A 19836-nucleotide genomic window follows, 5' to 3' on the forward strand; every position below is an offset into this window, starting at 1 on the left:
AATTACCACCTGCCTCAGGTACCTGGTTGAGGAATCTTTCATTCTTCTTCACAGAAGTAATGATAACACTCCAGATTCACTTTAATATCAAGTTGAATAAGAAACAATGGTACACAATGCACTTAATTATTGTCATATTAATAAAACTATTAGTAAGGATATGTATATTCTTTTTGTGCTAAGATTTCCTTAGGTAAATTAATATAATAATAGACTAAAGCTTGTATTTCAACAGTTTTTGTTGAGCTCATGGATTCTAATTATTATGTGATCAATGGAGTTTGGTGTAAGAAAGATATTTAATTCTAACCACAGATGCATGCACTGTCCTAAAGAAGGTTTTTCTTCCTTCTTCTTTTTTGAATGCTTTCTTTGATATGAAATTATCAAAGCTTCCTTACTCCCCAAATCCTTTTTAAAAGCCTTAATTGCATTTCTTGTCACTGATCCATTTCCAAACACCAAGCTCCTAAATCCCTTGGAGTGCCCTGGGTGCTAGGGGTCTTCTGTTCTAATGTGGTGACTCTGGGTGGGCTTTTGGATGGCTCCTGGATGGGGGCTGGTCACTAGAGAGACGAGGCCATGATTAGAAGCTTGGGACTTTCTGCACCACCCCCTATCCTCCAGAGGGCAAGAGGGGCTGGAAATGGAGTTAAATGGTGGGTCATGCCTACATGATGATGCCTCCTAAAATCCCCAAAGCAAAGGGTCAGGGAACTTCTGGGTTGGTGAACATATGCACATACTGGAGGGGTGCACCCCAACTCCATGGGGACAGAGGCTCCTGTACTCACAAGCCTCCCTGACCTCACCACATGTACCTCTTCATTTGGCTGTTCATCTGTATCCTTTATCATAGCCTTTAACATACTGGAAAACATCGTTTTCCTGTGAGTTGAATCCAATGGAGAGGAGGTCATGGTTACGGGATTTGTAGCCAAGCAGGGCAAATGTTATGGATAACCTGAGGACCTATTGCTTGCAACTGGCATCTGAAGTGGGGTGGGGCAGTTTCATAGCACTGAGCCCTTAACCTGTGGGTCTGACACTGACTGCAGGTAGCTAGTGTCAGAATGAGTTAAATTGTAGGACATCAGGGCTGGCATCATATGAGAAGTGCTTGGTGTCATATGGTGTCAGAAATGTTGTATGTGGGGGGGAATAAAAGAGAGAGATACAGAAGTGTAGGTTTCCTATTCACACAGAAACATTTGTGTGAGCAAGTGCCCTCTTAAAAATCCCTTCTCAGAGTAAGGGTTACCAAATGAGGGTAGAAGAGATGGACAATCAGGAGCTGACTTATACTGATATATTTGGTCTACCTACTTTGCTTTAAAATTTATTCTTCACAGCAACGGGAAAAAAAAAAAAAGACTACTGCCCATAAACAGGAACACTTACAATTCTGCAGGTCAAGAAAATAAATTTGGCTAGAAATAAAGGTCACAATGAGAGTTAAGAAGAACGTATTCATGAACCCAGGTGGTTGATTATATATTTAAGGAATTCAACAGTAAAGAGTAACATGAACGTTTTAAGTTATAGTTTCTCTTATTTTAAAATGACCTGCAAAAAATTAAATTTTAAGCTGAAACTTTATTTTGCTAATAATTTCCAGATTGTCCTGAAGGTTGATATTCAAGGATTTGGGAGCCAGGGGATCGAGATTAGTGTTACAGAGGTAAATGTGGTCACCAGGACTCAGGAGAGATGGCAAACAGCAGGCAGGGGATGTTGCAGAGCATCTCTTTGCCTTTCTCACTGCTTTTTTCTTTTTTTTTCTGGGATATTCTCTCTGAGAGTATTTCTAAAAAACCAATTGTTCAAGTGGATGTATTACTGGAGGCCCTTGTGATGTAAACACATTGGTACAAAGCATAGGACCCTACACTTTGAGCTGTAGAGCTTCAAGTTACGTTACGCAAAGTCTGATCTTATAAGCCTGTTCTAAAGATCTGATTTTCTCCTGTTTTCTTTCTCCAAAAATAGCTGTTTCCATGGCTACATAATCACTTATTATTAGGACTGAGAGGAAATGCATTTTGGGGGACAATGCAGTAGGATTGTTTTCAATTTTCATAGTGAGACCTGGGGAATTCTGTATAAAACCTCTGGTCATTTGCACAGTGTGCTTGGTGCTCAGAGACACTCATTTCTTTACCAAAACAACATTTACAGCTCAGTTATAACACTGTTCCCACATTCCTCTAACCACGGCAGGCCTGGTGTTGGGCAGCGCGGGCCAGCTGCCCGTCCTTTCTGCAGCCTCTGCTCAGGGATGCAGGAGTAGCCGTCAACTGGGCCTTGGCTCCAGGAACCAGTCAGAGGGGCAGTGTGGCTGACTGAGTACAAGGCCAGGTGGGGACAGGTTGCCTGGTCATTAGCAAAACTGATGTCCTTTTTCCTCTGGGATTGTGTGTGCGGATTCCACAGTGGACCTGCCAGTCCAGCAAGGGTTGAGAGGGGCAGAAAGGGAAAGTCAAGTGGATAAATGCCCAGACTGCAGGAACATATTCCCCACAGTGCCTCTGACTCAGTGGTAGCTTCCAAGAGACTCAACATACTCCCCTTTCCCTGGAGTAACCTGAGCAAGTTTCCACTCATGCATGCCAAATAACATTACACAGATCCTCACAGCCTGTCTCACTTCGATACCATAGGTGCTTTGTAATTCGGGAGCTCCCATGTGCACGTATGTGTTTGCAGGCGTGGAGTGTGGCATGCAGTAGTGCATGGTTGAGTGTGAAGAAGCAGGCCTTGCCAACACACACTTAAACTTTCATCTGTCGTTAATAAGAGGACCCCTGGCTTAGCGAGACCACCCGGCCAGTCCTGACAAGTGTTCCTCCTGCTTTTTCCTGCCCTGGATCCTTCCTGACTCCATAATCTTTTTTTTAGATTGAGATATAATTCATCTAACATATATTTCACATAACACCATTCTGAAGTATACAATTAAGCTGTTTTTAGTATATTCACAAGGTTGTGCAACCATCACTACTCCAATTCCAGAACATTCCCAAAAGAAACCCAGTCACTCTCACTCTCCCCTCCTGCGGCCTCTGACACCACTTAGCGACTTTCTGTCTCTATGCACTTGCCTATCCTGAGCCTGGCTTCTCTCACTTAGCATAATGTTTTCAAGGTTCATTAGTGTTGTAGTATATGTATCAGCATTTCATTCCTTTTTATTGCTGAGTAACATTCCATTGTGATGTAACACATTTGTTTATCCATCATTAGATGAGCATTTGGGTTGTCTGCACTTTTTGGCTATTATGAATACTGCTGCTGTGAACATTTGTGTACAAGTTTTTGTGTGGACATATGTTTTTAATCCTCGTGGATACATATCCAGGAATGGAATTGCTAGGTATCTCTGTGTTTAAGCTTTTGATGAACTGTGAGATTGTCCTTAGATTCTTCAAAGGCAACTTAGCCTTAACAGAATTTCAGCATCACTGAGAAGCACCTCTTCCCCCAAATATTCCCATGGTTTCTGCCATGGATGAAACGATTTAAACAGGGCTTAGAACTCCTCCCTTCATAATAAGCATTAAGGTTTAAAATGCAATACTGGTCAGCAAGGTAACATAGTGACTTAGACTCTCACCAAAATGTAATTCAGATTTTTTCTCAGAGAAATTTAGATGAGAGGGAAAAGAAAACTTGTCAGAACACCAGGAATCTCCTAGGGGAAGAGGAGGAGCCATAGAGTGTGAGTCGGGTGGGGTGTGCACATTTAAAGGGCCAGCTTCAGCGCTTCCTATCAGGACCACGTGGGCTCTTGTTTTGCCAATTCATTTATAGCACAGACTTTATGCAGGAGTGCTCCTGAGCCAGGCATTTAAGGGTGAATAAGACAAGGTCCCTGAGGAATTCAAAATCTAGTGGATTGGACAAGATGGCCTGATTGTCATGGCCCTAGGGCTTTACCCTGAGATCACCGTCCCTTCTTGGATTTGACATTGAAATGTCCTCTCCTTTAGAAGGGATGGTGATGGGAGGTGGAAACAGAGTATATTCCTTGAGCATCTAATTTGGCAGCATACAAAAATTTAGCAGCCGTATGTTGGTCTAACAAATGTTATTGAAATATTACTTGCTTTTGAAATCTACCCCCTTCCCGGCCCTATCTTAAGATCTGAGTGTAGAAGAAAAACAAGATAGTTATTAAGAGAGAATAGTTATCTATCCAACTTGATTCCCATATGTATTAAAATGGATAAAAAAAGCAACGTTGGAGAAGTTAGGATTAACCTAGACAGTGAGCTCCACAGGGGAACTGGTTCCCGTGATTCCGCCAGGCTTGGAGTTAGGAGAGCAGAATCCAGGCTTTGGGCTCATTCCTGGCCAACTTGGAAGGGGAGCCTTGATGTCATGTCCCTCGTCTTACCCACAGGGCATTCTTTTTATCCATGGCTCTTGGTAATTTGAAAGGATGGAAATGAAAGAAATAGAGGATCTTGGCTGTGGTCCCATGTGTTCATGGGAAAGTGTGACTTGGCACCCAATTTACCTCATTGGACCTCAGGTTCCACACTGATGACACTACAGCAAGAGCTTAGCTCAGGCTTACTATCATGCCATGCACGACTTTGAGGACTTTGGATATCTACTTATTTAGCCCTGCAACAACTGAATGAGAATGGATCTGTTATTTTTCTTGTTAATTTGCCCAAATTCACACAACAGTCCATGGTGGAGCTAAGAATTTTAGCTGCCTATTGTCAAGGCTCATTCTACTTCTTTTTAAATGTATGTGGGCATATTCTAAATTAAATCATTAATTCTCTATCACTATCGTGATACAAGAATAGGTTATTTTTTCCTTTTTTCTAGAAAGAGAGCTCCCTAATTTGACATTGAGCATCACTGTGTGTCCCCTCACGACAATGCTGCTCAAGAAATATTGGGGAAAGGATGATAAAGCACATATTCCACACTGACTTTATAAGCAAATGTATATGAATATTAACATTATTATGAGCTGTGCTAGAAATTCCAGTTGCTAGCATTTTGCTAGGATAGTCTTCCCATCTCTAAAACATTGTGATTAAGCATAGAATTCGGGTGTGGCTTTTGCACAACTGTGAAATGACATGTTGGAGAAAGAGCATGTGAGTGAGAGGCAGACAGAGCCGGCAGGAAACGACCCAGCCCACAGGTTGAGTTTGAGCTCCACCAGGAACCTCCCGCTCCCATGTCCGCATCTCCTGCAGCCTGGCTCTCCTGGACTTCAAGATCCAGCTGTGGACTGAAGGCAAACATGTCACCAAACAGCATGAGTGTAACTCACAAATGTGAACTGGAGGGAGTGGCCCATTCAGAGGGAACACTGATTTAAAGCAAGTCTTGAGGGACCTGTCACACCTGGAAGCAAGTGGGAAGTTTCCCATACTTTTCTAGTTGATAAAACTTTTTCATTAGCAGATCGTTTCTTTGCGTATGAGTGGAGGATCATTACAGCCCTGGTGGCCATTTTGGGGTGTGTGGGGCAGGTCTGCTAAGCCAAGTTTGGCTCTCTAGATACAGCTGCTGCTTACCACTCGCTTGCAGGCTGAGGGGGTGGCCGGTTTTGGTAGTGGACGGAGGAGGTAAAGTAAATCCTAGTCACACCAGCAGCTTTCCCCCACCTCATCCCAGACATCCTGTCTTCCCATTCGTCTTAGCTGTGATGTTAGATTCCTCCTCCTGACACCGACTTCTGAGGACTGAGCTTCTGGTCCAGCACCTTTTCCTCTCTGCACACTTGCCCCAGTTGCATCCATGCATTTCCACTCTGTATGCCATCAGTGGGCTGGTGACACCCACACTGGGTCATCAGTCTCTCTTCTCAGCTCCAGGCTCATACAACCAACTGTTGGCTTGATCTCTCCCCTTGGAGATCCCTTTGGCATCTCAGACTTAACTTCTCCGAACTGGAGCTTGATACTTTCCTTTGCCCCTCCATAAGCAACACCTCTTGGTTTTCTATCACAATAAATGGCACCATGACCCACCCTGTTGTCATCCTTGTCCCCGCTGTCTTCTGCCTCCCTCATTCAGTCCACCACCGAATTCTGTCCCTTCGGTTTCCAAGGTCAGCTCCATGGCTACCACCTGACCCAAGAACCCTCAAGCCTGCCTCCGTCTTACAATTCTCTACACAGCAGCCAGGGTGACCCTGATAATCTCACTCATTGAGCCATGGTCACTCATTGCATTTGGAAGAAAATCCAAGTTACTGGGGATGGCTCTAGGCACTTGGGAGGGTCTGACCCCACTGACCCCTCTCACCTGCTTATGGCCACTCTGCCATTACCCACCCACTCCCAGACTGGCTTCCTGTCAGTGCCTGGGGCATGCCAGCAACCCTCCTTGGGCTCTTACCATTGGCCCCTCTCAGTGCCCATCAAAGGAGACGGTGCCTGACCCTAAGGATGAAGAAGGGATGGGGCTGCCACGCAACCACTCTCTCCTTGAACTCCACGTTCACACGTTGCTCCAATAGTTAAATCCAAATATTGTGATTTCCCAGATTCTATGCTATGGAATCTCTTTCACAAGCATGAATTTTTAGATTTACAGACTTAAAAAATATAATAGCACTAATTTGTTGCTGCCCAGAGAGTTATATAAAATAACTAGTTAAACACAGCTTTTGTTATCAAATTAGCAAACTTATCTAGAACTTCCTGATTAACATTCTTCTGGGGTAACATTATTCTCTAATAGTCATAGAAAGAATTTAAAATAGCAAAAGAAGAATAGGAAAATGAGTATTTCAGGGAAAAACAATGAGCCAGCCTGGGCACCAGAGACCTTTCCTTATTTCTGTTCATTACATATTTTCATCAAATATTTACTCATTATATTAAATACCATCTACTTTCAAGGTTCTGGTCTACTTTTAATATGCATAAAATGACCACTCATTAATTAAAAGCTTGGGCTTGACTGCAGATGTTGATATTATTTTAAAATTTAATTTGGGAGCCCCTGCTCCAAACGAAAGTGTAACAACGAATATCTAATTACATTATAATTTACAGATATGCCTTTAACTTTATAGAAAGCCAAAAATGAAAAGAACTGAACCAATGGTCAGGATAATACAGCTGCTTCTGGTTCTTCCCTGAAATTCTGATTCCTATTGGATTTTTAGTTTTCCATCCACTTTGGATGTCTATTTATAATCATGTCTCCTTTTGAAAGTTGATTTTTGTAACAAGATATGAATTATTTGTTCCTTACATTCAAGAGACTTCAGTCATCTTGGGAGGGCACGAGCCTATTGTCAAAGACACTAGGCTTTGCTCAGACTTACTATTGTGCACAGTCAATCAGCTGGTATTCGTTTGACCTCTCAAAGCATGCCTTCACACCTTCATCATCCCAAAGTTTCTTCACATGATCAAAGAATTCCTAAAATTTGAAATAGTTACAAATAAGAAAACGCTTGTGATAATCTTTCAAAAAATTAAAAGTAAAAAGAAACTGCCAAAAAAATTCTGCAGGTAGCATATGAACTGTTGTCTTTGTGGAAGTCTACTTTACACACAGTAAAATGGACAGATCTTGTGTTCAGTGTGATGAAAAATGGATGCATCTGTGGTATCACTCAAATCAACTTGTCAAACATTACCATTCCAGAAAGTTCTCCAAAAAGACAATTACAAGGCAAAAGTGAATGACATTCATTAACTATAAATTCAACAGCTATTTTAACAACTAACAATTTTAACTCAGTAACTTCACTAGTGGAATTGGCACTTTAGCAATAAGAAACCATGCTTATTATAATGGTAAGTTCTGTTTTAGCTTCTGTCTTTTCAATATTCTATGTGAGCCATGATTATGAATAGACATGGTTGAGCAGATGTGCTAAATTCAACCCAAAAGCATTAAGCACATAAGAAAGAAACCTTCACAATTCTACTCTTTCGGGACAGTAATTTATTGTTTTAGGGATGTTTAAGAAACTACGATGGAAAGTGAACAGTGATTTTAGTTGCCTCAAGCCCATGCAATTTCACTCATCATGGCAAGAAGTATCCTCTGAAACCAGAACTTTCTTTATCTGGGTTAAAGGTGGCTGGCTTTATGAGTTCCTATTTCCAAAATTATCTGTTAAGTGAGCAGTGCTGTAGAAGCAAATGACTATACATTAATTGCTAAATATAAAAGAAGTTACTTTAAATTTTCACAAAGCACTTCAAGAGAATTTCTATTCTGCTTCCCACATCCATCATTTGCCCCCCACAGCATCCGCAGGAAGCCCCCATTTCTATGTTTGATCTGCACAGAGGGGTCTGTGGCTTCACGCCAATGCCTTTATGGTCAAGGTGGTGCCATGTTCCCTACGATGCAGCAGACATTCTTTGGAGAAAAAAATAAAGGACTGGTACTTTTCTTCAGAGATTCACAATTCCATATAAGGGTGGATTCAAATATTGTGGGGCCTGGTGCTTATAGAATTTAGGGAGCCCTCTTCAAAAAAAGAAATATTATGAATACAAAATTAGGTACAAAACCTTGGAAGGGGGAATAGGAATAAAGGAACCTGAGCTTAAGCTTCATTGGGGTCTAAGTACATCCTCTTCTGACTTCCCAGTATCAGGAACAACCTTACAAGGATGCCCCCTGTCTCTGTATCTATTGCCTGTCTGCCTGCCTATCATTTTCATCAACAAATCCAAACTGACAAGGAAGGGAGAATCTCCACGTGAAGCTAAGAAGCTGAAGCTCTCCCTTCTCATCATCCTAGGTTCTGGGCCCTCCCACTACTGCTCTTATCACTCCATGGAAGGGGTGGTAGTTTTTATTAGAGAATATTTCCTTCTAAGAGCCATATGAAGACACACACACACACAGAAAGAGAAATCATTTGTTATGCTATTTCTGAGGAGGTCTGGAGGGCAGTCCTGGGGAGCCTGGGAGTGAGCCCCATTTGTCCCCCAGCTGCAAACTGGGGAGTGCAGTGCATGGTCCTTGAATAAAGTTCCTTACTGTCTCTAGCAAGGGCTGCAATGATTTTATTTTTAACAATCTGAGCTGAAGCCTTCAAGACAGAATTACAGAGGAGTGCTTGACCCAAGCATCAAGACACATGACTTGGGGGATACATGTTGATGGTAGGTATAAAACAAGAATTGTGGGCACTGTGATTTAAAAATAAATAATTTGGACAGCACCAAAGAAACACAAAACAACAATCTCTCTTTGCTCCAGCTTCATTGTTGGTAAAGAAAGATGTTGGGATTAGAATACAGCTGGGTCTCCAGGATTCTCCATGGTGAATTTTTAAGGTGTTCTAAAAACTTCATGGGAAATTTCAGAGTTGTTGTTGCTTCAACTTTTCATTAGGGAAAATGTCAAGCTTATGAAAGTAGAGAGCAATACCCCAGGCACTCATTACTCAGCTTGCACATTTGCCAACATGGTCAGTTTTCTTTTATCTCAATCGCCTGCCTTTCCCCCATCTTTATTATTTTGCAGCAAATCTCTTAAACCGTATCATTTTATTTCAACATCATTTCCAAAAGATAACAGATTTCAAAAATCACAGTCACAATACCATCTCAACTAAAAATACATAAACAAATAAAGAAATGACACTGTATAATCATTAAATATTCAGTCAGCCAGTGCAGCTTCTTTAGCTTTAATTAAACAGTTGTCCAGAGCCAGTCTAGAATTCTCATCCATTTGCTAAAACAACTGGGAAATAAATGTGAGGAATAATTTTAGTATGCCTCCATTAGCAACTGAGATGAATAATATCATATAAAAATAATTTTGGTGTTTGTGTGTCTGTGTGCTTGAAAAGAAACAAAGATTCACAGAGAAATGTAACCTGTTTTTGGCATCTGTGAGTATACAGAAATGGATAGCATTAAGAGGAAATAACTGAGATTTCTTATTTTCTTCTGTATTCCTGAATATGAATCTCCTCGTGCTCTTCATATATTCAACTAAAATACATGAACATTTATGTTACTCTTATTCAAAGGGGTTTAGTTGAATTATAGAAAATAAAAATTATAATGATACCAAATTTAAACCTACTTAAAAAAAACGAGTCTTTAAATTTGCCTTTGATTTGATTCTTAAATCAAAATTTAAACAATAATTCAAAAAATTTGAAATACTTGACTACTCCATTTTATATCATAACATTTTCCTTTTGGTATTGTTGTCTGCATCTGCCTTTATGAAGTATATTCAGAGCTAACCTGGATTCTCAGCTAAGTAACAATTTTTTCTTTCTCTTTTAAATTGTTCATTAACTGCTCTAAGATGGACACAAACATGAAAATAGGAAATGTAAGAATAAACATTCTTGTGTGACATCTATGGTAATATGATACAATAAAATAAGTTTTTGGTTAACTGATACTTGAGACACACTTTTCACCCTTAAAATAAGAATAAAAAACATATTTTTTACATCTTAAAGTGAATGCTCTCTAAGAGTTTGGAGTCAGAGCTCTAGCTACACACACAGATCTCAGGCAGAACTGCTTTCATACTTGGTGCCCTGCCCTAAGAGTGGTGGAAATTGTCACTGGGTTGAGTGTAAAAATGTTCCTTATGCTCACTGTACAATATTTCTTCAGGATGACTGATGGAGAGTATTTCTTTCTCATTTTAGTGCCAGGAATATTTTCTGAATCTCTCAAGCAATTGCTTTTTACATTTTATGATTAATTTTTAACCTTATGGGACCCTGTTATTTTTCTATTGCTTTAATTTATGTCACAGAGTTGACTGCATGAATATTTAGAAATCACACTTTGGGGTCAGTCTTAGTTGGAATGTAGGGTTTTTCCTTATGACATGGTTACTAAATTGATATCTGGTTCTACATAGCTTACTCTCCTGTTCCTAACTTCATTCTCCTGCATTTTCAGTTATTTTATTAACTTCTATTATAACTTTGTGAATAGCACTTAATCCTTTCTGGAACAAGTTGAAGCATAAACAAATGTTTAATGTAACTTTTTATGGGTACATAGTGAATAAAATCCACTACCATAATCAGATGGACCTTAGAAAGAGGCAGTTTCAGGTAAGTAGCCACTTAAATGGAATTTTCTAAAGCTCAAGTTTAGGGCTAATTTAAAATACACCCTCACCTACTCAGCTTTTTCCTTGGGGGTAACAGAATGATTTAATAGTTTTCTGTCATTTCTTTTTTCACATATGTGGTGGATATCAAGTTAAAAGTCTGTGTGGATCTCATGCCTGGTAACACTATGATTTTGTTATTTATAATCGCTGTCCATCCACAGATCTAATTTAATATATTATGTCTAAAATTCAATTTGGAACAGCTTTCAGAAACCATGCCAAAAACAAAACAAAACAAAACAAAAACACCTCAACAAACCAAACTGATTATTACTAGCATGTTCCTGTAAAAGGTCTCGTCTGAGTCTCAAACAACCCTGCCATGTAGGTGATTCAATTCCCATTTTACAGATGACAACATGAGAATGATTAGGGATACTTTATCCTTGCTCAAGCCCCTGACTAGAAGCCTGCAGGCCTGGATTAAAAGCATGGCTCTGAGTCTAGCGAGCTTCCTTCTTCTGTGGCCGGCAGCTGTTCTTTGCCCCTGGGAGACCAGGGAGGGCAATGCAAATTCACAATATACAAAATACAGTGCACTCATTTATTTTCCCCCTCTTAAGACAGCCTACTTTTAGCTACTCATAGAATCATTTTTAACAGCATTTTGAGGGATCTTATATCTGCTGTAAAGTTCACCCATTTATTTTTATAGTCATGCAACCACCAACACAAGTTTTAGACTAGTCCCATCACCTCCTGGTCTTCCTCCTGAGCCAAGCCCTGCCCCACCCCTGGTCTCAGACAACAGTTAATCTACTTCTGTCTCTATAGTTTTGTCTTTTCTAGAAATTTCATGTAAACGAAATCACCTAGTCTTTGTGTCTGGCTTCTTCCATGTAGCATGATATTTTGAGATCCATCTGTTTTGTTATGTAAATAAGCAATTTGTTCCTTTTTTAGAAAAATTGCTGAGTTCTATTCCACTGTATGGATATAGTCACATTTTATTTATTCATTCACCAGATGATGGACATTTGGGTTATTTCCAGTTTTTGACTGTTATGACTTGTGCTGTTTGGAATATTTGTATACCAGTCTTTGTATGAATTTTTCTTTTTCTTGAGTTGATACCCAGCAGTAGAATTTCTGGGTTATTTGGTAGGTGAATGCTTGACTTTAAAACACTGCCCAACTCTTCCAAAACAGCTGTTCCATCTTACATTGTCAAGAGCAATGTGTCTAGGGGTTCTAGTTTCACCACATCCTCACCAATACTTGGTTTTGTCAATCTTCTTAATTTTTATTACTCTACTGGATGTGCAGTGACACCTGATTGTGGTTTCAGTTTGTATTGCCGTATGAACAGTAAGGTTGGACATCTTTTCCTGTGATTGCTGGCTACTTGTATATCTTCTTTTTGAAGTGTCTGTTCAAGTATTTTGCCCATTTAAACAATTGGGTTGTATGCCTTCTTGTTATGAGTTTTATCTTTTTTTTGTGAATAAACTATTCATTTATTAAGAAGTTTCCCTCTGAAATGTCTCTACCAAGTAGCCACTTACTTATACTTGAATACTTTTTAAATTAAATTAAATTTTTTTATTAAGGTATCATTGATATACAATCTTATGAAGGTTTAACATGGGCAACATTGTGGTTACTGTATTCACCCATATTATCAAGCTCCCCCCGTACCCGATTGCGGTCACTGTCCATCAGTGTAGTAAGATGCCACAGAATCACTACTTGTCTACTCTGTGCTATACTGCCTTCCCCATGACCCCCCTACATTATGTGTGCTAATCATAATATCCTTTAATCCCCTTCTCCCTTTCTCCCCAGTCCCTTTCCCTTTGGTAACCACTAGTTCCTTCTTGGAGTCTGTGAGTCTGCTGCTGTTTTTTGTTCCTTCAATTTTGCTATGTTGTTATACTCTACAAATGAGGGAAATCATTTGGCATTTGTCTTTCTCCGCCTGGCTTATTTCACTAAGCATAATAGCCTCTGTCTCTATCCATGTTGTTGCAAATGGTAGGATTTGTTTTCTTCTTATGACTGAATAATATTCCATTGTGTATATGTACCACCTCTTCTTTATCCATTCATCTACTGATGGACACTTAGGTTGCTTCCATGTCTTGGCTATTGTAGTAGTGCTGCGATAAACATAGGGGTACATATGTTTTTTTGAATCTGTGATCTTGTTTTCTTCTGGTAAATTCCTAGAAGTGGAATTCCTGGGTCAAATGGTATTTCTATTTTTACTTTTTTGAGGAAGCTCCATATTGCTTTCCATAGTGGCTGAACTAGTTTACATTCCTACTAACAGCGTAGGAGTGTTCCCCTTTCTCAAATTTTATCTCTTTTATAAGACTAAGATATTTTAAAAAATTGTCTAGATTCAAGTCCTTTATCAGCTATAGATTTTGCAAATACTTTCTCCCAAACTGTGGTCTACATTTTAATTTTTTAAAGTATCTTTTGATAAGCGAAGTTTTAGATTTTGCTGATGTCCAATTAAACAATTTTTCCTTTTAGAGTTTATGCTTTTTCATACTCTAAGAAATCTTTGCCTAACCCAAAGTCAAAAATATTTCCTCCAACTTTTCTTCTAAAAGTTTTATAAAGCTCTTACATTTATTCCTATGATCCGTTTTGAGTTAATTTTTGGGTATGGTGTACCCAAAGGGTCAAGTCTCACTTTTTTCATCTGGCTATCCAGCCTTCCCAGCACATTTATTGAAAAGATTACCCTTTCTCCACTGAATTATCTCAATACCTTTGTTGAAATTGACTATATACATTGTATGTATCAGTAGGTCTATTCCTGAATTCTCAGTTCTGTCCCACTGATCTGCATGTCCACCCTATGCCAATACCACACCATCCTGATTACTGGAGCATCACTGTAGTAAGTCTTAATTTAACATTGGTAGAGTTAATTCCCCCAACTTTGTTGTTCTTTTTCAACATCATTTTGGCTGTTCTAGGTCTTTTAAATTTACATACACATTTTAGAATTCGCTTGTCAGTCAATTTCTCTTTTTAAAAACTCTGCTGGTATTTTGATCAAGGTTGCATTGCATCTGTAAGATCACTTAGGAAAGAAATGCCATCTTAATAATGTGCTCTAATCTATCAACATGATATATCTATTTATTTATGTCTTATTGAAATTGTCCCAGTAATGTTTTATAGTTTTCAGTGTACAGATCTTCCACATTGTTTGCCACATTTTTTCCTAGGGCGGTGTTTTTTTTTTGATTGGGGTGGGGGAGATGCTATTTTGAATGTATGTGATTTTTAAATTTCATTTTTGGTATTTTTTTCGTTGCTAGTACCTAGAAATACTGTTGACTTCTGTATTTGATTTTGTAATCTGCAACCTTGTTAATTTCCCTTGTTAGTTCCAGTAGCCTTCAATTCCTTCTTATGTAGCTGTGGACAGAAATAGTTACCTGCACAGCAATGGTGTCTCTCTTTTTTTCTTCCTGAAGTATGAACCATGGCACTTGGGGCAAAGCAGAACTCCCTGTGGGTCCAAAGTATAGAGGGACTGAGCCTAGGGAACTTCACTGTTCACTGTGGCCAGGTTTCATGGTTTTTGCTGCTCTTACACTTTTGTTTTAAGTTACAATAGGATTTGTCTAGGGATTTTATCTTTTTCCAAACTATAATCTCACAAAATGACTGTGGTAAGTATAAAGTTTTAGTAATCAGATCCATCCATGATACATAACAGAGAATTGAATAAATCTATCTTACAGTGATGGGAACATAATTTTCCTCAAGTATTTTTTTCCCATAAAATTAATTTTTTAGCCTTTGATTTTCCCCTTCACTATACTCCCACTCTTACACCTAAGATTCTCTGTCAAATCCTAATTCTCTGAGGAAATTGTGCACTTGAGCATGCCAAGAGACTCACAAGAGAAACTTATTTGTGTGGGAACAGAAGTAAAATAATAAGGTATTTTCATTAGGGATGGGACTCAAAAGATCACGACTTTAATCTTTGCCTCCAGACAAGGATCTATCAAGTTATCTGACAAAGGTTCTCCTTGGAACAAGACTGAATCACATAACACTTCACGTGCCATTCTTAGTCACTCTGACTCCTGTTTTACGGGCTGGGAGGGAAAATGAGAGAGGTGCCCCTTTTTTTTGGGAGGTTAAATTTAAAGCAAATGTCTTTAAAAGTGGGTTTTGTTATATTCCTACTGACAACAATTGGAAAATTACAGTTTTTCTTTGGGAAAATTTTAATGTAAAACATACTGAAGGTGTCCATGAGGAGCCTTAAGACAAAATTCATGGTCTGAACATGTGCTTTGGTATCCAAATGCCCTGGTCCAGTCCTCACTGGGGGCTGACCACTGTGCCTCAGTTTCCTTCTCTGCCCCACAGGGATGTAACAGTGCTTCTGGGCAGGGGTTGGCCAGGACTCATCAGTATGTGGTGGACAAGTGGAAGCTAGAGCACGAGAAGGTGCATGACTGAGGGGCGAGGGCAGGAAGGAGACTTGGGTAGTGGAAAGACAAAATGAGAAGCAGAATGGGTGCCATAAGGAGTGGCCACACAGACTCAGGACAGTCAAGGATGTGCTGACCAGTAGTGTGAAGCATGGTGTGGGTGACGGTCCAGGAAAGTCCTTCTTTGGCTTTGGACACAAGGACAGCACCTGGAACATGGAACTGTAGTTTTGGCAAAATTGTGGCAAGACTTGCCAGAAAAACAAGTCGCCCTAGGCTGGAGAACCAAATTCTAGCAACATTATAGAACACCTGCTGCCTAAGGCAGTCCAGCAGGTGCTGGGCATAGCACAGAGGGACACAGACTTCCCAGTGTGTGGAGGGATGAGCTTGACCACAGCACAAGGCAGGTCATAGGGGCAGAGCAGAGAGTGGGCAGCCCAGGTAACCCTGGGGGCACTGGTGTTAGCACTGTGCCTGATTCCTGGAGTAGCCCAGAAAGGCTTTCAGAACTTTTTGGGAAGGCCCCCAAGCTAATGTGACTTGTCCAGATGTATGCACTTAACAGCCTGAGAGGGAGAGAAGCTGGTGACTGCAACTGTGGCAGATTACTCAGGACAAGGAAGCCAAGAGGTGCAGAAAGCTTCTACAAGAATGTGTGCTGCGACTTGGAACAGTTGTCTTAACGGCCATGTGCTATTTACTCAACCCCCAAATCCTTTTTCCTTGTCTCATTAGTGGGCAGCTACATGTATACCAGCACCCTAAACAGTGTAGGTGTCAGCGCAAATGATCAAAACCACATGGGGATTTTTTTTCTGTGAACCTGTAGCCTCTCAGCTCTGTGGTTAGAACAGCAGGAGCCATCTCGGGAGAGGTGACAAACAGCTATGGGGAAATTCAACACCTTGCACTAGGTTGGAGGTATTAGGTGATTCAAATTTCTACATAGGTAAAAAAGAGAATATTTCAAAGGCAACACTGAGTTCCTTGGCAGTTCTGTAGCTGAGACTCTGGAAACAGATGACTGACATAGAAGGGAAAGAAAACTGTCCAAAAAACCCAAATACCTTGCAATTCTATATTTGTGTGTTTGTATGAGATAATCTTGAAGACTTCTTCCAGTTCTGAGACTCTCTGATTTCGTTTTATGTTTTCCCTCCATTTTGTATGCCCAGTTTTATTGAGCTATAGTTCATACAGTGTACGATTCACCCATTTAAAGGGCACAATACAATGGTGTTTACTATATTTGTAGAGTTGTGCAGTCACTTTCAGAACATCACCCCCAGGAGAAACCCCTTGTCATCAGCACTCATTCCCATTTCCCCTCCCTCAATCTCTCATACCACTAACCTACTTTCTGTCTCTATGAATTTGTCTACTCTGGACACTTTATATAAATGGAGTCATACCATATATGGCCTTTTGTGTCTGGCACAATGTCCTCAATGTTCATCCATGTGGTAGCTTCATTTCTTTTTATTGCTGAATAATATTCCATCATGTGATGTATCATATTTTCTTATCCATTCATCATCTGACGAACATTTGGGTTGTTCACACTTCTTGGCTATTATTGATATGTTGTTATGAAAACTTATGTGCAATTTTTTGTGTGGATGTTTGGTTTTAATTCTCTTGGGTAGATACCAAGGGGTGAGCTCCTTTCTTTCCCAAGAGAAACACCTGAAACTATTTTGCAAGAGTTACTAGTTGGAATTTCTGATTTAACAAACTTAATTCATCTCAGCATTTACTAACTTTATTAAATGCTTAGTTATTTATAGTGATGGAGGCAGGCAGTATGGCAAATATTAAAAGATGACCAGTCTTGTCTGGCTTTTAAATGTATTTCAGATTTAAATTTGAACATAAATGGATCTGACATTCTTGGGAGTTGCTGACAACTTCAAACAACACAGGAAAGCCTCAAAAACCATCTGATGGCCCAGCAACTCCCGCCCTTGCCCCACCCATCTGCCGTCTGCATGTCTGCTTGTCTGTTCCAGTGACGCTACCTCCTAAGCTCACTTTGGGCCACACTGTGCAGCAGAAATCGGTGAAGAAGGCAGAGTTAGCTCTTTTCCTCTGGAGCTTAGAGTGAGCAAGTGAGTGTCTGGAAGGAGAGGAATCTGGGGCAGAGGAGTGGCTGCCCCTTCTACACCTTCTGCTGTGGACTCCATTAAAGCAAGGTGTGCCATTCACTGATTCACTCAGCAAATGTTGTCAAGGGCCTGGAGTGGGTAAGATTTGTGAAGGGGTAGAAATAGCAAAGTTAACAAAAAAAGAATAGGAAGCACTGCCAGGCAACAAAGTGAGGGATTTCTTCTGCTGGTAATCATTAAGGTCATGACCTCCAGGCTGTTGAGATCAATGGTCAGTTCTCAGTCCCATCCTACCTGTCCTGTCAGTGGCTCTGACACAGCTGCCCACTGCCTCCTCCTTAAAACACTGTACTCCTGGCTGCCAAGACATCACCTCTCCAGGTTTTCTCCTAACCCATGCTCACCTGCTCGCTGTTCTTTTCTGGGTCCTTCTCTTTTCCCAGCTTCCTGAACTGGACGGCCTCGTGGCTTGATATTCAGACCTCTTCCTTGTCTAAGCTCACTTCCTTAGCGACCTTCTCTATTTTGTGGCTTGAATATATGAATACACTAGTGACTCTCAAAGCGACAGCTGCAGCTCAGACCTCCCCTCTGAATTCTGGCCTTGCATATCCTACTGCCTGCCTGACACCACCCCTTAAATTCCAACAGGCAATGGCAACTCAGGAAGTCCAAAACGTGGCTCCTAATTGTCCCCCTAAAGTGTGCTCTGCTTGAAGTCTTCCCCAGTTAATGGCAACCCCACCATTCATTGGCTCAGGCCAGAAACCCCAGTCATCCTTGATCTTTATGTCACACTGACATGTGATCCTTAAGGAAATCCTCTTGGCTATATTTTCAGAATGTACCCAGATTCTATCATGTCTCAGACCTGTGCTGCTACATTCCTGACTGAAGTCTTTGTGTGGGACTGGAATTTACTGCCACAAACTCCCAAGTAGATTGTTTCCACCCTTTTTTACCAGTCTGTTCAACTCAAGAGCCCATGATTCTTTGAGAACAAAAGTCAGATCACATTACAATGGGGCTCAAAACAATCCAATGCTAACAGCCCAAGTGTCCAAAGACAGATGAACAGATAAACAAAATGTGGCCTGTACACAGAATGGGATATTCAGCCCTAAAAGGCAAGAAAATTCTGACATCTGCTACAACATGGGCAAACCTTTAAGACATTATGCTAAGTGAGATAAGTCAGTGACAAAAGGACAAACACTGAATTAGACCCCTTACATGGTGCCCCTAGAATGGTCAGATTCATAGAGAAGAGAGTAGAACAATGGTGCCAGGGGCAGGGGAAGGGAGAAGGAGGAGTTAGGGTTTAATGGGGACACAGTTTCAGTTCTGGATGACAAAAAAGGCTCTGGAGATGGATGGTGGTGATGATGCAAAACAATGTAAATGTACTTAATCCAAGAGGCCTGTCACCTAAAAATGGTTAAAATGATAAATTTGATGTTTTGTATATTTTACAATTAAAAAAAAGAGTTAATAATCCAAAACAAACAAAAAACAGTCCAGTGCTTCTCATCTTGGAGTAAAACCCAAAGGGCCCACATTTTCTGACCCCCCCCTCTCTGTGCGCTCTCTGACCTCACAGCACCCCCACCTTTGGCCAGGCTTACTTTTCTCCCGATGCTCAGGCTGTTCCTGGAACAGGCCGAGCTCTGCCACCTCGGGGCACTGCTCCTTCTCTTCCCTCTGGCTGGACACCCCTTCAGGTCTCTGCTCAAATGCTGTATTATGCTTAACAACCTACTTAAAATAGCAACTCCACCTGCTGCTGCGCAGTCTTTGCCCCCCTTTGTCCTTCCTCCCCTCCCCACAGCCATCAATACGCTGTGTGCTTGCTCAGCGGCTGCGGTCTCACGTGCCCTACTAGAATGTATCTGCCTGGAGTTTTGTCTCCCCTGTCTGCTGTCCCACAACACACAGCACTCCGCCTGGAAGATAAACACCCAATAGCTATTTTTGGAATCTATGAATGGATGGGAAGTCATTCGGGGTTTGGATCAAAAGAATCCCAGAGCTCTGCTTTAGGAATGTGAATCCAGAGATGACAGGAGTGTGGATTACAGTGCAAAGCCACTGTATGCAGAAAGAGCTGTCCCAGGGGCATGACACTTGGTGTTTTGGAAGAGATGACAAGTTTAATGTAGCTAGGCTGGGTTACTGGTAGGATGACCAGAGAGATGTCT

The 19836-nt window shown here is 40.7% G+C and overlaps 1 protein-coding gene across 3 annotated transcripts in view; it reads right to left on the bottom strand.

Moving 5' to 3' along the window:
• Positions 1-19836, bottom strand: part of GNAL (G protein subunit alpha L) — a 136008-nt gene that overhangs the window by 24740 nt on the left and 91432 nt on the right. For all 3 annotated transcript variants that reach the window (XM_037001013.2, XM_037001014.2, XM_017673352.3), the window contains one exon: positions 7310-7407. In XM_037001013.2, coding sequence (XP_036856908.1) covers positions 7310-7407 — 98 coding nt within the window. The remainder of the gene's footprint in view (positions 1-7309; positions 7408-19836) is intronic.

The sequence above is a fragment of the Manis javanica genome, chromosome 9 (genome assembly GCF_040802235.1).
Source record: "Manis javanica isolate MJ-LG chromosome 9, MJ_LKY, whole genome shotgun sequence".
NCBI classification, from domain to species: domain Eukaryota; kingdom Metazoa; phylum Chordata; class Mammalia; order Pholidota; family Manidae; genus Manis; species Manis javanica.